Source organism: Carcharhinus amblyrhynchos, unplaced genomic scaffold, assembly GCF_965287045.1.
Source record: "Carcharhinus amblyrhynchos unplaced genomic scaffold, sCarAmb.v2.hapA scaffold_662, whole genome shotgun sequence".
Classification (NCBI taxonomy): Eukaryota; Metazoa; Chordata; class Chondrichthyes; order Carcharhiniformes; family Carcharhinidae; genus Carcharhinus; species Carcharhinus amblyrhynchos.
Window position 1 is genome coordinate 1 of NW_027650402.1, and position 16440 is coordinate 16440.

A 16440-nucleotide genomic window follows, 5' to 3' on the forward strand; every position below is an offset into this window, starting at 1 on the left:
AGTGGGATAATCACGCTGAAATCACAGGGGTAATCACGGGGGGGGGAGGTGAGGGGGGTGAAATCACTAGGGGAAGAGTCACAGGGGGAATCATGGGGGGAATCACGGAAGCGGGAAACACGGGGGCGATCACGGGGTGGGGGGGCGATCACGGGATGGGGGAATCATGGGGGGGAAATCACAGGGAGGGGAAATCACGGGGGGGGAAATTATCACGGGGAACATCATCACGGTGGGGGGGATCATCACGGGGGAATTCAGAGGGGGGATATCACTGGGGGGGGAATCATGGGGGAGAAATCACAGGGGAAACATGGAGGGGAAAGGGGAGTCACTGGGGGAAATTACAGGCGGTGGGGGAATTACTCGGGGGTGGGGGGAGTCACAGAGGGGATGTCATGGACACGGTTCACAGATGAGTATAAAAGCGACTCTCTACACAGCTGGCCATTTACAATGAGCTGGCCATTTACAATGTGCCTGTAACAAGCGGGCGGTCTGGAATCTGGAACATCCCGGTGATTTACTGCAGTCAGACGCTGGTGTCTCACTCAGCACTGTGAGCTGGCAGACTGCAGTTTGCTCTGACTGTGTGTGCATGTGTGTGCGCGTGCGTGTATGCATGCGTGTGTGTGTGTGCGTGTGCGTGTATGCGTGTGTGGCCTCTTCTTCCTGCGCTGAGTTAACAAGAGGCTTTACTGTATGAGAACAGTCCAATGGGGAAGTGTTTGACGTGGGTCGGCCACTGAGCTGCCAGCTGGAAAAACTTCACCTCATTCCAGTCAAATCCATCGATTGACACTGCAACACACAAAACATCAGCAATCAGTCTGTATCTACCCCCCCGCATCAGCAATCAGTCTGTATCTACCCCCCCGCATCAGCAATCAGTCTGTATCTCCCCCCAATCAACAATCAGTCTGTATCTGCCCCCCCCATCAGCAATCAGTCTGTATTCCGCCCCCATCAGCAATCAGTCCGTATCTCCCCCCCAATCAGCAATCAGTCTGCATCTCCCCCCCAATCAGCAGTCTGTATCTCCGCCCCCCTCATCAGTCAGTCTGTATCTCCACAGCCCCTTCCTCTATCTGACTGTAATATCCGTCAGACACACAGACCTGGTGACCAGAACAGTCAGTAAAATCAGTGTCGGCAATGTCATCAACCAGGGGAGGGAAGGAGGGAGGGAAGGAGGGAGGGAAGGAGGGAGGGGGAGAGGGAGGGAAGGAGGGAGGGAGGGAGGGAGGGAGGGGGAGAGGGAAGGAGGGAGGGGGAGAGGGAGGGGGAGAGGGAAGGAGGGAGGGGGAGAGGGAAGGAGGGAGGGAAGGAGGGAGGGAAGGAGGGAGGGAGGGAGGGAGGGGGAGAGGGAAGGAGGGAGGGAGGGAGGGAGGGAGGGAGAGGGAGGGGGGGGAGGGAGGGAGGGAGGGGGAGAGGGAGGGAGGGAGGGGGAGAGGGAGGGAGGGAGGGGGAGAGGGAAGGAGGGAGGGAGGGAGGGAGGGGGAGAGGGAAGGAGGGAGGGAGGGGGAGAGGGAAGGAGGGAGGGAGGGGAGAGGGAAGGAGGGAGGGAAGGAGGGAGGAGGGAAGGAGGGAGGGAAGGAGGGAGGGAGGGAGGGGGAGAGGGAAGGAGGGAGGGAGGGAGGGGGAGAGGGAAGGAGGGAGGGGGAGAGGGAAGGAGGGAGGGAGGGAGAGGGAAGGAGGGAGGGAGGGGGAGAGGGAGGGAGGGGGAGAGGGAGGGAGGGGGAGAGGGAGGGAGGGGGAGAGGGAAGGAGGGAGGGGGAGAGGGAAGGAGGGGGAGAGGGAAGGGGGAGAGGGAAGGAGGGAGAGGGAAGGAGGGAGGGAGGGAGGGGGAGAGGGAAGGGGGAGAGGGAAGGAGGGAGAGGGAAGGAGGGAGAGGGAAGGAGGGAGAGGGAAGGAGGGAGGGGGAGAGGGAGGGAGGGAGGGGGAGAGGGAAGGAGGGAGAGGGAAGGGAGGGAGGGAGAGGGAAGGGGGGAGGGAAGGAGGGAGGGAGGGGGAGGGAAGGAGGGAGGGAGGGGGAGGGAAGGAGGGAGGGAGGGGGAGGGAGGGAGGGGGAGAGGGAGGGAGGGGGAGAGGGAGGGAGGGGGAGAGGGAAGGAGGGAGAGGGAAGGAGGGAGGGAGGGGGGGAGGGGGAGGGAAGGAGGGGGGGAGAGGGAGGGGGGGGAGAGGGAGGGGGGGGAGAGGGAGGGAGGGGGAGAGGGAAGGAGGGAGGGGGGAGAGGGAGGGGGAGAGGGAAGGAGGGAGGGGAAGAGGGAAGGAGGGAGGGAGGGAGGGGGGAGAGGGAGGGAGGGAGGGGGGAGGGGGAGGGAGGGAGCAAGGGGGAGGGAGGGAGCGAGAGAGGGAGGGGGTGAGCGAGAGAGGGAGGGGGGAGCGAGAGAGGGAGGGGGGAGCGAGAGAGGGAGGGGGAGCGAGAGAGGGAGGGGGGAGCGAGAGAGGGAGGGGGAGCAAGTGGGTGTAAGGGCTAGAGGAGGTTACTGAAATAGGGAGGGGTTGTTAGGGCGGGGAGGGGGTTACAGGGGGGAGGGGGTTTACCAGGGGGTGGGGAGGGGGTATCGGGGGGTATAGGGGCGAGAGGGGGTTACAGAGAAAGGGCGTTGCCTCCCCAACCCAAAGGCTGACCTTTTAACATGATCTGGTGGTGCTGTTTGGCGGAGCAGATCAGTCGGCTGATTCCCTCAATGACCTGACTCTTTGAATCCAACTCCTTTTCCTTTGGTTTCTTGCTCAGGAATATTGTTGGCACTAAACATGGAATAAACTTCAACAATTCATACATGCATCACCCAGCCCGATCATCCAGTTACCAAATCCCCACACATTCCCCACCGATCCCCAAATCCCCGCACATTCCCCACCGATCCCCAAATCCCCGCACATTCCCCACCAATCCCCAAATCCCCGCAAGTTCCCCACCAATCCCCAAATCCCCACACGTTCCCCATTGATCCCCACACATTCCCCACCGATCCCCAAATCCCCACACGTTCCCCATCAATCCCCAAATCCCCCCACATTCCCCATCGATCCCTGCACATTCCCCATCGATCCCCAAATCCCCGCACATTCCCCATCGATCCCCAAATCCCCGCACGTTCCCCATCGATCCCCAAATCCCCGCACGTTCCCCATCGATCCCCAAATCCCCCCACATTCCCCATCGATCCCCAAATCTCCCCACATTCCCCATCGATCCCCAAATCTCCACACGTTCCCCATCGATCCCCAAATCCCCGCACATTCCCCATCGATCCCCAAATCCCCGCACGTTCCCCATCGATCCCCAAATCCCCGCACGTTCCCCATCGATCCTCAAATCCCCGCACGTTCCCCATCGATCCCCAAATCCCCACACATTCCCCATCGATCCCCAAATCCCCACACGTTGCCCATCGATCCCCAAATCCCTCCACGTTCCCCATTGATCCCCAAATCCCTCCACGTTCCCCATAATTCTCCAAATCCCCCCACATTCCCCATTGATCCCCAACGAGCCCCAATCCCACTCAATGTTTCCAAATCATTTCCTTTGTTCCCTCCCTCCCTGCCCATTGAGCCCCTCCCTACCCCTCCTCTCCTCCCAGTCTCTTTCTCCCACTGACCCTCCCTCCCTCCCTCTGCCTCCTTCACGCCCTCCCTCGGTCCCTCCGTACTGACCTTTCTTGTTCTTTTCTTTGGTGACCACCGTCATGGACATGGTGATGGACGGTGTGAGTTCGCCGCCATTCGGCAGCCGGCTGACCTGCACCGAGCGGAACGCACTCTTCAACGTGTTCTTCACATTGACATCACGCTTCTCCCCTTCCTTCCTCTTCTCCGCTGAGTGAGAGAGCCAGTAATCCACCTGGAGGCCCATTGCCTCACCACCACCTGGACTGTAATAACACCATTACAGAGTGTCAGCTCCATCCGGACTGTAATAACACCAACACAGAGCATCAGTTCCACCTAGACTGCAAAACACCATTGCAGAGAGTCAGCCTCACTCAGACTGTAATAACACCATTACAGAGCATCAGCTCCACCCAGACTGTAATAACACCATTACAGAGTGTCAGCCCTACCCGGACTGTAATAACACCAACATAGAGCATCAGCTCCACCCAGACTGTAATAACACCATTACAGAGTGTCAGCCCCACCGGACTGTAATAACACCAACACAGAGCATCAGTTCCACCTAGACTGTAATAACACCATTGCAGAGAGTCAGCCTCACTCAGACTGTAATAACACCATTACAGAGTATCAGCCCCATCTGGATTGTAATAACACCATTACAGAGCAGCAGCCCCTCCCAGACTGTAATAACACCATTACAAATTGACAGACCTACCTGGACTCGAATAACACCACTGCAGAGTGTTAGCTCCACCTGGACTGTAATAACACCATTATACTGCATCAACTCTACCCAGATTGTAATAACACCATTACAGAGCGTCAGCCCACCGGACTGTAATAACACCATTACAAAGCATTAACCCCACCCAGATTGCAATAACACCATTACAGAGCGCCAGCTCTAACTAGACTGTAATAACACCATTACAGAGCATAAACCGCAACATAAGAACATAAGAAATAGGAGCAGGAGTAGGCCATCTAGCCCTTCGAGCCTGCCCCGCCATTCAATAAGATCATGGCTGATCTGAAGTGGATCAGTTCCACTTTCCCGCTTTCTCCCCATAACCCTTAATTCCCCTGTCTATCAGAAACCTATCTACCCGTGACTTAAATATATTTAGCGAGGTAGCCTCCACCACTTCAACAGGCACAGAATTCCAGAGATTCACCACCCTTTGAAGAAGTTCCTCCTCAACACTATTACAGAGCATCAGCCCTACCCAGACTGTAATAACAACATTACAGAGCACCAGCCCAACTCAGACTGTAATTACAGAGCGTCGATCCCACCCAGACTGTAATAACACCATTACAGAGTGTTAGCCCCACCTGGACTGTAATAACACCATTACAGAGCGTCAGCCCCAACTAGACTGTAATAACACCATTACAGAACGTCAGCCTCATCTGGACTGTATTAATACCATAACAGCATGTCAACCCCACCCAGACTGTAATAACACCATTACAAAGCGTCAGCTGCAGCCGGAGTGTAATAACACCATTCCAGAGCTTTAGTCCCAACTGGACTGTAATAATACCAACACAGAGCATCAGCCCCACCCAGCCTGTAATCACACCATTACAGAACATCAGGCCCACCAAGATTCTAATAACAGACCGTCAGGCCCAGTCAGACTGTCCTAACACTATTACAGAGCATTAGCCTCTCCTGGACTGTAATAACCCCATTACAGAGCATCAGTCCCACCCAGACTACAATAACACCATTACAGAATGTCAGCCTCACCTAGAAAGCAATAAAACTTTACAGTGTGTCAGCCCCACCCCAAACTGTAATAACACCATTACAGATTGTCAGCCTCACCCAGTCTGTAATAATGCCATTACAGAGCATTGGCCCCACCTGGTCTGTAATAACGTCATTACAGAACATCAGCCCCACCTGGACCACAATAACAGCAACACCAGCATAGAGCAACACCAGCATAGAGCGTCACCCCCACCCAGATTGTAATAACCTCACCGGGGGACTTGTACCCCGTACCTCCCCAGGGCCCTTTAGCCCTCTAGCTCTTCCCCTGGGTTTTGAGCCCACTCCCCCATGGTCCTATAGTTTTCTCCCTCAGGCCTTGTGTCTTTCACCTTCTGTTCCCATGGTTCAGTACTACTCTCTCTCTCCCAGGGGACTGTACTCTTGCCCCTGGACCCCTCCCCATTTCCCCAGGACATGGAACTCCTCTCCCTAAGCAGCACCGCCTCTCCCGGCCCCCAGATACCACACCCTTCCCTGAACCCTCCCACTCTCCTGCTCCCCGGACACCTCCAACTCTCCCCTGCACCCTTCCCCCTGTCCCCGGACCCCTCCGCCTCTCCCCTGGATCCCTCTCCTCAGACTCCTCCCCCTCTCCCTGGTCTCTTTCTCCTCCTCCCCTCTCCCCAGACACCTCCCCCCGTACCCCCGGACCCCTCCGCCTCTCCCTCTCCCCAGGACCCCTCCGCCGCTCCCTCTCCCCTGTACCTTTCCACCTGTCCCCTGGACCCACCCCCCTCCCCCTCCCCTGGACCCTTCCATCTCTCCCTGGATTCCTCCCCCTCTCTCCTGGACCTCTACCCCTCTCCTATGGACCCCATACCTTTCTCCCTCTACCCTCGAGTCTCTGTAATGCTTCCCGTCTCCCCAGTGACTCTATACCCTTCTCCCTCTTCCTGCCCTCCCCCTCCACCGCCCCAGCCCCAGAACCCTATATCATATTCTGACACTCACCTCGCTGTGAGGAGATTCCCACTCATGGAAGGTGAGGAGGGCGGGGTGACGAGGCCTCTTTGACCAGGGTTGAGCTGGACCATGTGGCGGGGATGTGGAGGGGGGCAGGTCGCAATAGTCACAGTGTCCTCTGGCTCGCTCACTGTAAAAACCAGAGTGAAAATCAGAGACTGAGCAATGCAATCCCACCATCCGGGTTTATGCAGTATCCTGCCCTCTGCCCAGGGACCCGGCTAACTCTGCGACCCACCCGCCAGGGACCCGGCTAACTCTGCGACCCACCCTGCCCAGGGACCCGGCTAACTCTGCGACCCACCCTGCCCAGGGACACGGCTAACTCTGCGACCCACCCTGTTACACAGAGTCACTCTATACACCTCCCGCAGAAACACTCCTGTGTAGAGAAACTCCCCCTGTGCACAACCTGCATGGGACCTCTCCCTCCGCAGGGATGCTCCCCCCCGCAGGGACACGCCACACAGAGGCTCTCCCTGCACACAGCCCCCACCTCACCACGCCCTGTCACTCCTCATACACAGGTAGTTGTTCTCCAATAACCCTCATGGTTGACCAGCCCACACTCAACTGATTTTTGTTGCTCAGACTTGGAGAAGCCACTGGAAGTCAGGCTGAAGTGAGAGCAGCTCTCTGTGGGAGACACCAGTCACCAATCAGTGTGGGTGTTTACACAGAGACCCACAGGGAAATACACAGGCTGAGAAATATGTTCATAGAATCATAGAGGTTTACAGAATGGAAACAGGCCCTTCGGCCCAACATGTCCATGCTGCCCTTTTTTAAAAACCCTTAAACTAATCCCAATTGCCCACATTTGGCCCATATCCCTCTATACCCATCTTACACATGTAACTGTCTAAGTGCTTTGTAAAAGATAAAATTGTACCCACCTCTACTATTACCTCTGGCAGCTCGTTCCAGACACACACCACCCTCTGTGTGAAAAAATTGCCCCTCTGGACACTTTTGTGTCTCTCCCCTCTCACCTTAAACCTATGCCCTTTGATCTTAATATAAAATCAAGATGAGCAGAAGCAGATATACTCAGAGAGAGTGTGCTGTCTGTACAGGCAGGCACGCTGTTTCCTGCTGTGCACAGGCAGGCATGCTGTTACCTGCAGTGGATGGACACGGTTCAATAATTCCAACCTTCACCACCTGGAAGAAAAGAAATCATATTTTATATTCCAAAATTCTCGTGGTCTGTGTGTGAGAGTGCGTGCGTGCGAGAGAGAGCGAGCGCGTGCGTGCGAGAGAGAGAGCGCGTGCGTGCGAGAGAGAGAGCGCGTGCGTGCGAGAGAGAGCACGTGCGTGCGAGAGAGAGAGCGCGTGCGTGCGAGAGAGAGAGCGCGTGCGTGCGAGAGAGTGCGTGTGTGCGAGAGAGAGAGAGCGGGTGCGTGCGAGAGAGAGAGAGCGCGTGTGTGTGAGAGAGCGAGCGTGTGTGTGTGAGAGAAAGCGCGTGCGTGCGAGAGAGAGAGCGCGTGTGCGAGAGAGAGAGCGCGTGCGTGCGAGAGAGAGAGAGCGCGTGCGTGCGAGAGAGAGAGAGCGCGTGCGTGCGAGAGAGAGAGAGCGCGTGTGAGAGAGAGCGAGTGCGTGTGTGTGAGAGAGAGAGCGAGCGCGTGTGTGTGAGAGAGAAAGCGCGTACATGTGAGAGAGAGAGAGCGCGTGTGTGCGAGAGAGAGACAGAGCGCGTGCGTGCGAGAGAGAGCGCGTGTGTGTGAGAGAGCGAGCGCGTGCGTGCGAGAGAGAGAGCGCGTGCGTGCGAGAGAGAGAGCACGTGCGTGCGAGAGAGAGAGCACCGTGCGTGCGAGAGAGAGCGCGTGCGTGCGAGAGAGAGAGAGCGCGTGCGAGAGAGGAGAGCCGTGCGTGCGAGAGAGAGCGCGTGCGTGCGAGAGAGAGCGCGTGCGTGCGAGAGAGACAGAGCGCGTGCGTGCGAGAGAGACAGAGCGCGTGCGTGCGAGAGAGACAGAGAGAGAGCGCGTGCATGCGAGAGAGAGAGAGAGAGAGCGCGTGCATGCGAGAGAGAGAGAGCGTGCAAGAGAGCGCGTGCATGCGAGAGAGAGAGAGAGACAGCGTGCGGGCGAGAGAGACAGCGTGCGGATGAGAGAGAGAGAGAGTACGTGCGAGTGAGAGAGTGTGTGTGTGTGTGTGTGTGTGTGTGAGAGAGTGTCATAGAGGCAGAAAACCTGCCCTTGAAGGGTAACTGTCAGTATTGAAGATACTCACACCAACAAAGGGGATAAATTTCTGGTAGGAATCGTCCTCGTGACTGTGGGGAGAAAGAGTCAGTTAGACAATCACACAGCAGATCAGGAACCATGACAACCAGTTACTCCGGGCCTACTGACCCAGGCTTTATAAATTCAACTTCCTTACCTCTTGTGTTTACAAGTCAGCATGGCCTCAGCTATCGGGAGCTGGTGAGATACATGTGCCCCTGAAATGTACTGCGTAATCCGTCCTACCACATCCAGCGGGTCTAAAAAGAACAACAACAGGCCCAAAAGTTGTTAAATAAGATGAAAGAGCAGCTTTTGCCTGGGTGCAGCAGAGCCAGAGGGTGTGTACCATCCAGTGTACAAAGAACAAAGAAAATTCCAGCACAGGAACAGGCCCTTCGGCCCCTCCTGCACCGACCATGCTGCTCGACTGAACTAAAACCCCCTACCCTTCCGGGGACCGTATCCCTCTATTCCCATCCTATTCATGGATTTGTCCAGACGCCCCTTAAAACTCACTATTTTATCTGCTTTAACTACCTCCCCCAACAACAAGTTCCAGGCACCCAGAACCCTCTGTCTCGTACATCTCCTTTAAACCTTATCCCTCGCACTTTAAACCTGTGCCCCCTTAGTAATTGACTCTTTCACCCTGGGAAAAAGCTTCTGACTATCACTCTGTCCATGCCCATGGATGCTGTATGCCCCACAGTATTCAGACGGCTGTACGTTACCCTGCATTCAGATAACTGTACGTTACCATGTATTCAGACAGGGTAAGGAGGAGTGGGGGAGGGGAGCTGGAGGATGGGAGCCAGGGAGGGAGCCGACCAGGGGGCAGGACACAGAGCAGGGTCGGAGAAAGCAGGGGTTAGGGGGCGGAGAGAGCAGGGGTTGGGGGGGGGGCAGAGCGGGGGGGTGAAAGAAGCGGGGGGGACGGAGGGTGCGGCGAATCAGAGGGATGTAGAATATTCCACAATGCATCAACCCAGTTACACAAACCCAGACAAACAATCACCAAGGGAGAGGCCTGGTTTCACACCTCTCCACACCTCCCCCCCCTCCCCCCGCCCCCCATCTCCCCCACCCAGCCCCAGCCCACTTTCCTCCATCCCCACTGCTCCTACCTGTACCGGGGGGCTCGGACTTGCTGAACAGGTCACTCCATGCAGAGTCCAGGAACAGGCTGCTGTACCTGCTGTCCAGTGAGGCCATGTACCTCGCAACAGGGTGGGAGCCTGCCACAGAAAGATTCACATCAGCACAACTCTCACACTGTCACCCCCCCCCCCCCCCCACCCCTCACACAGACCGTCCCTCACCTCCTCCTGCCCCTCACACAGACCACTCCTCCCCCCGTCCCTCACACAGACCACCCCCACACGGACCACCCCTCACCTCCTCCTGCCCCTCACACAGACCACTCCTCCCCCCTGCCCCTCACACAGACCACCCCCACACGGACCACCCCTCACCTCCTCCTGCCCCTCACACAGACCACTCCTCCCCCCTGCCCCACACAGACCACCCCCACACGGACCACCCCTCACACAGACTGCCTCTCACACCCCACCCCTTACTCAGACTGCCTCCCTCTTCCTTGCGGCCCCCCCCCCCACCTTGCACTCCCCTCCCATTCATGGCCCCCTTCCATCACGGACCCACCCCCCCACCCCCTCATCACAGCCCCCTCCCCCTCCCTCACACCCTTCTCTCACCTTTGTGGCCCTACCTCCCCCTCACGGTTTCCCCCTCACCCTCGCGCAGCCACCCTGCCCCTCGCGCCCACCCCCCCTGTCCCCACTCCAACACTCACCCAGGGGAATGACCAAGATGCGCAGGTAGTTGAGCCAGTCTGACGTTTTGTTGGCGAGTTGCTCCACGAAGAATCGGAGGATGGCGCTGAGGTAACTCTGCCCCCCGACCGCTGCCACCTTCACCGGCCGGGGCATCTGGGCATTGCAGTTACAGCTGGTGGATCAGAACCAGAGCATGGAGTCAGCGCGCACGCGCACACACACACACAGAGCAAACCCTGAGACCCAAACACCAACAACTCCCCCCCAGACGTCAACACCCAAACCCCGACTGATCCTCAGACAGAGGTGCACTTGTGGCACTCTGGACCCTCACCCAGGGATGGACAGGGGTTTGGTCACTGCAGAGTGACTGGAGGATGTACGTACTAGCGCTGTATCCGTGTGAGGATGGCAGAAAGGCAGGTCTGAACCTCGATCATGGAGCACGTGCAGATGTAGGCTTTGTTCTGTTCGAGGAGGAGTTCAGAGACATACTGCAGGGAGGAGAGAGAGAGAGAGACAACATCAGAGAGAGAGAACCAGCACCCGCACTGCCCTAGTGACTGACTCCAGGCTGAAAGGGTTAAATCCCGAGGACAGGTTCACTCAGGTGAGCCTGGTGCCCCCTCACGTGTGGAAGATCGAGGGAAGGATCTAATCGAGGGGGAGTTTAAGATGATTAAAGGATTGGATAGAGAGAAACTATTTCCTCTGATGGGGAGGGGAAGAGTCCAGAACAAGACAGGGTTTGGGTGGTAGGGGGAAGGGAGGGGTTGGGGGGAAGGGGAATGCAGGGTGGTCAGACCGGAGGTTGGAATGTCATGAGGAACTTCCTCACACTAAGGGGAGTGGGAATCTGGAACACTCTCCCACAAAAAGCAGTCGCGGAGAGGGGGCCGTGGGGGTCAATTGGAAATGTCCCAACTTAAGATTGAGAGGTTGCTGTTGAACGGCAGTACAGGCTGGAGGGGCAGAACGGCCTCCTGTTCCTATACGAGGCTGGGTGAACGTAAGAACTCCCTCCAGCATAGCCTGGCCTTGAAGCAGAGCCAATCCCGGGCTGAGGGATCTGGATAACTCCGAGAGAGAGTAACCAGCCACACTGGAACAGGTGCAGATACATCTCCCCATCTGGTTCTTTCCCCAATTCTCTTCAATCTGTATCCACCCCCCCCAACTATGGTTCCCCACCCTCCTGACACTGGAAACACTTTCTCCTTACTCACTCTATCCAAACCCTTCCTGATTCTGAATGTCTCGATTCAAACTCCCCCTGCACCTTCCCTGCTCCAAGGGGAACAATCCCAGCTTCTCCCAGTCTCTCTCCACATTAACTGACACCCCTTCATCCCTGGGAACATTCTAGAAAATCTACCCCCACACCCTCTCCAAAGCCTCAACATCCTTCCTTAAGTGTGGGGCTCCCGGATTTGGGCCCAGTGATCCAGCTGGGGTCTAACCCAGTGTTTAGAAAGGCCTTCACATCATGTCCTTTTTGTACTCATTCCTTATGAAAGTCAGGGACCCCCTAAGGCTGTTTAGCAGTTAACCTCATTCTGTACTGCCACCTGAAAGATTAATGGGTGTAGATTCCCACGTCTCTCTGTTCCTTTATAAGTAAACCATTGACTTTTTAATCACTTCTCCTCATTATTCTCAATGGAACTAACAACTTCATTGTCATAGAGCTACAGAGTCCTTACAGTGCAGAAGGAGGCCATTTAGCCCATCGGGTCTGCACCAACTCTCCGCAAGAGCATCCCACCCAGGCCTTCTCCCTCACCCTACCTCAATAACCACAGGCATTTCCCATGGTCAATCCACCTAAACTGCACATCTTTGGACACTAAGGGGCAATTTAGCACAGCCAATCCACCCAACCCGCAGATCTTTGACCATTAAGGGACAATTTAGCATGGCTAATCCACCTAACCTGCACATCTTTGGACACGAAGGGGCAATTTAGCATGGCCAATCCACCTAACCTGCACATCTTTGGACACGAAGGGGCAATTTAGCATGGCCAATCCCCCTAGACCTCACATCTTTTGGACTGTGGGAGGAAACCGGAGCACCCTGAGGGAACCCATGCAGATACGGGGAGAACGTGCAGACTCCACACAGACAGTGACCCAAGCTGGGAATTGAACCCAGGTCTCTGATGCTGCAGCTGTGCTAACCACTGTGCTGCTATTCGACAGGATTATTGCGCTGGCTGACACTCACTGGGGCACTGGCTCCAAGAACTGTCCAATTCGACAGGTGCTGATTTGAGAGGGGGGGGGTGGCGGGATTGGGGGTTTACAGGCGCAGACACTAATCGGGGTGTATCACGGTACCTTCAAAGGTGTCACGACTATAAAGAGCCAAAGCAGTTAGCGGAAAGCAGAGGCAATGGGGGCGTGGTGAGAGAATGTACCTGGCCCTGCCAGTCCACACCATTGACCATGATCACTGACTCCGGTACGGTGCTGTCAGACACCAGAATCTGGTTCAGCTGATCGTAAACCACTTTGCGAGGAACCTGCAGACAGAACCACAAAGCGGCACTGAGAATCTGACACAGTAACAACTCCAGCCCAAACCCAGACCACACCAAAGCTCCGGTTACCTGGATACTGAGCTCCGGGGACCGCTCGCTGTCGGAACTGTTTGCACGCTCACTCTGTGCCCGAGAGACCTGGCGGTCCTTCAGTGGAGTCCTCTTGTGCTTCGGAGTGTGAGCAATGTCTGCCTTACTGCAACACACAGAACATCAACACATCACCTGACACTGGAAACACTACTTATTCACTCTATCCAAACCCTTCCTGATTCTGAACGCCTCGATTCAGTCTCCCCCCGAACCTTCCCTGCTCCGAACAGAACGATCCCAGCTTCTGCCCGTGTCTCCACATGAATTGTGGGACCTGTACCCCAGTGAGAGTCAGTGTGTGGGGGACCCATATCCCAGTGAGAGTCAGTGTGTGTGTGTGTGGGACCCATACCCCAGTGAGAGTCAGTGTGTGTGTGGGACCCGTACCCCAGTGAGAGTCAGTGTGTGTGTGGGACCTGTACCCCAGTGAGAGTCAGTGTGTGTGTGGGACCCGTATCCCAGTGAGAGTCAGTGTGTGTGTGGGACCCGTACCCCAGTGAGAGTCAGTGTGTGTGTGGGACCCGTACCCCAGTGAGAGTCAGTGTGTGTGTGGGACCTGTACCCCAGTGAGAGTCAGTGTGTGTGTGGGACCCGTACCCCAGTGAGAGTCAGTGTGTGTGTGGGACCCGTACTCCAGTGAGAGTCAGTGTGTGTGTGGGACCTGTACCCCAGTGAGAGTCAGTGTGTGGGACCCGTACCCCAGTGAGAGTCAGTGTGTGTGTGGGACCCATACCCCAGTGAGAGTCAGTGTGTGGGACCCGTACCCCAGTGAGAGTCAGTGTGTGTGGGACCCGTACCCCAGTGAGAATCAGTGTGTGTGAGACCCATACCCCAGTGAGAGTCAGTGTGTGTGGGACCCGTACCCCAGTTAGAGTCAGTGTGTGTGGGACTCAAAACCGAACTAGGTGTTGTGAAGTAAGGCGGCACAGTAGCACACTGGGTTAGCACTGCTGCCTCCCATCACAAGGGACCTGGGTTCAATTCTCAGCTCGGGTCACTGTGTGGAGTTTGCACATTCTCCCCATGTCTGTGTGGGTTTCCTCCAGGTGCCCCGGTTTCCTCCCACACTCCAAAGATGTGCAGGTTAGGTTGATTGGCCATGCTACATTGCCCCTTTAATGCCAGGAGGATTAGCAGGGTAAGTGTTTGGGGTTACAGGGATAGGGCCTGGGTGGGATTGGTGTTGGCTCGATGGACTGAATGGCCTCCTGCACTGTCAGCATTTTATGATCAGTACCTGGGAGATGCGAAGATCTGAGAATCTGATTTGCCACTTTTTGTGAGGGGTTTGGTTTTGTCGAGGCTGGTGCCAGAAGTATTCAGTTCACTCTGCAACTCTTGTTCCATTAACTCCTATTGGAATAATTCAGTCTGTTAATGTATTACACTCAGCCCATTGAGATATCCACAAGGGGCAGTGCAGACTCAAACTGCGCAGGGCATCAGGGACGGCAGAGAGAGAGAGAGCGTGACACAGCAACTGGGCATAGAGAGAGAGAGAGAAAGAGTGACACAGCAACTGAGCATAGAGAGAGAGAGAGAAAAAAACAAGACAGCAGAGAGACAGAGAGAGGGGGACAGGGCAGAGAGTGAAAGAGAGAGAGACAACAACAGGGCATAGAGAGAGGGAGGCAGTGACAGGGCAGAGAGAAAGAGACAGTGACACAGCAACTGGGCATAGAGAGAGAAAATGAGAGGCAGGGCATGCAGAGAGAGAGAGAGGAAGAGAGTGATACAGCAACTGAGCATAGAGAGAGTCAGTCAAAAACGAGATAGAGCAGAGAGGGACAGGGACAGGGCAGAGAGAAACAGAGCGACAGAGAGAGAGTCACAACAACAGGGCACAGAGAGAGAAAGAGGCAGGGACAGGGCAGAGAGAGGCAGGGCAAGAGAGAGAGAGAAAAAGACAGGGCTGAGAGAGAGAGAGACAGGGCTGAGAGAGAGAGAGACAGGGCTGAGAGAGAGAGAGACAGGGCATGCAGAGAGAGAGAGACAGGGCACAGAGAGAGAGAGAGAGAGAGTGATAGGGCAGAGAGAGAGAGGGACAGAAAAAGAGACAGAGCAGAGAGAGAGAGAAAGAGACAGGATGTGCAGAGAGAGAGAGTGACACAGCAACTGGACATAGAGAGGGAGAGAAAAAGAGACAGGGCAGAGACAGAGGAAGAGGGAGACAGTGACAGGGCAGAGAGAGAGAGAGAGACAGTGACAGGGCAGAGAGAGAGAGACAATGACAGGGCAGAGAGAGAGACAGTGACAGGGCAGAGAGAGAGAGAGACAATGACAGGGCAGAGAGAGACAGTGACAGGGCAGAGAGAGAGAGACAGTGACAGGGCAGAGAGACAGTGACAGGGCAGAGAGAGAGAGACAGTGACAGGGCAGAGAGAGAGACAGTGACAGGGCAGAGAGAGAGAGACAGTGACAGGGCAGAGAGAGAGAGACAGTGACAGGGCAGAGAGAGAGAGACAGTGACAGGGCAGAGAGAGAGACAGTGACAGGGCAGAGAGAGAGACAGTGACAGGGCAGAGAGAGAGACAGACAGACAGACAGTGACAGGGCAGAGAGAGAGACAGTGACAGGGCAGAGAGAGAGACAGACAGACAGACAGTGACAGGGCAGAGAGAGAGACAGTGACAGGGCAGAGAGAGAGACAGACAGACAGTGACAGGGCAGAGAGAGAGACAGACAGACAGACAGTGACAGGGCAGAGAGAGAGAGACAGTGACAGGGCAGAGAGAGAGACAGTGACAGGGCAGAGACAGTGACAGGGCAGAGAGAGAGACAGTGACAGGGCAGAGAGAGAGACAGTGACAGGGCAGAGAGAGAGACAGTGACAGGGCAGAGAGAGAGAGAGACAGTGACAGGGCAGAGAGAGAGAGACAGTGACAGGGCAGAGAGAGAGAGACAGTGACAGGGCAGAGAGAGAGAGACAGTGACAGGGCAGAGAGAGAGACAGTGACAGGGCAGAGAGAGAGACAGTGACAGGGCAGAGAGAGAGACAGTGACAGGGCAGAGAGAGAGAGACAGACAGACAGTGACAGGGCAGAGAGAGAGAGACAGTGACAGGGCAGAGAGAGAGAGAGATAGTGACAGGGCAGAGAGAGAGAGAGAGACAGTGACAGGGCAGAGAGAGAGAGAGACAGTGACAGGGCAGAGAGAGAGAGATAGTGACAGGGCAGAGAGAGAGAGATAGTGACAGGGCAGAGAGAGAGAGAGAGATACTGCCAGGGCAGAGAGAGAGAGAGACAGGGCATGCAGAGCGAGAGAGAGAGACAGGGAGGCAGTGACAGGGCAGAGAGAGAGAGAGAGACAGGGCAGAGAGAGAGAGTGACAGAGCAAAAGAGAGACAGGGCAGAGAGAGAGGGAGGCAGTGACAGAGAGAGAGAGAGAGTCCAAGGTCCTACT

General features: G+C 56.0%; 1 protein-coding gene across 1 annotated transcript in view; it reads right to left on the bottom strand.

Moving 5' to 3' along the window:
* Window positions 1-380: 380 nt before the first annotated feature.
* Window positions 381-16440, bottom strand: part of LOC145339764 (phosphofurin acidic cluster sorting protein 1-like) — a 50872-nt gene continuing 34812 nt past the window's right edge. The window contains 16 exon segments of the mRNA XM_080184294.1: window positions 381-801; window positions 2635-2757; window positions 3670-3887; window positions 6368-6416; window positions 6419-6445; window positions 6448-6471; window positions 6474-6509; window positions 7501-7543; window positions 8612-8654; window positions 8762-8864; window positions 9732-9842; window positions 10421-10575; window positions 10791-10897; window positions 12823-12927; window positions 13015-13141; window positions 14276-14391. Coding sequence (XP_080040420.1) covers window positions 683-801; window positions 2635-2757; window positions 3670-3887; window positions 6368-6416; window positions 6419-6445; window positions 6448-6471; window positions 6474-6509; window positions 7501-7543; window positions 8612-8654; window positions 8762-8864; window positions 9732-9842; window positions 10421-10575; window positions 10791-10897; window positions 12823-12927; window positions 13015-13141; window positions 14276-14391 — 1506 coding nt within the window. The 3' untranslated portion in view covers window positions 381-682.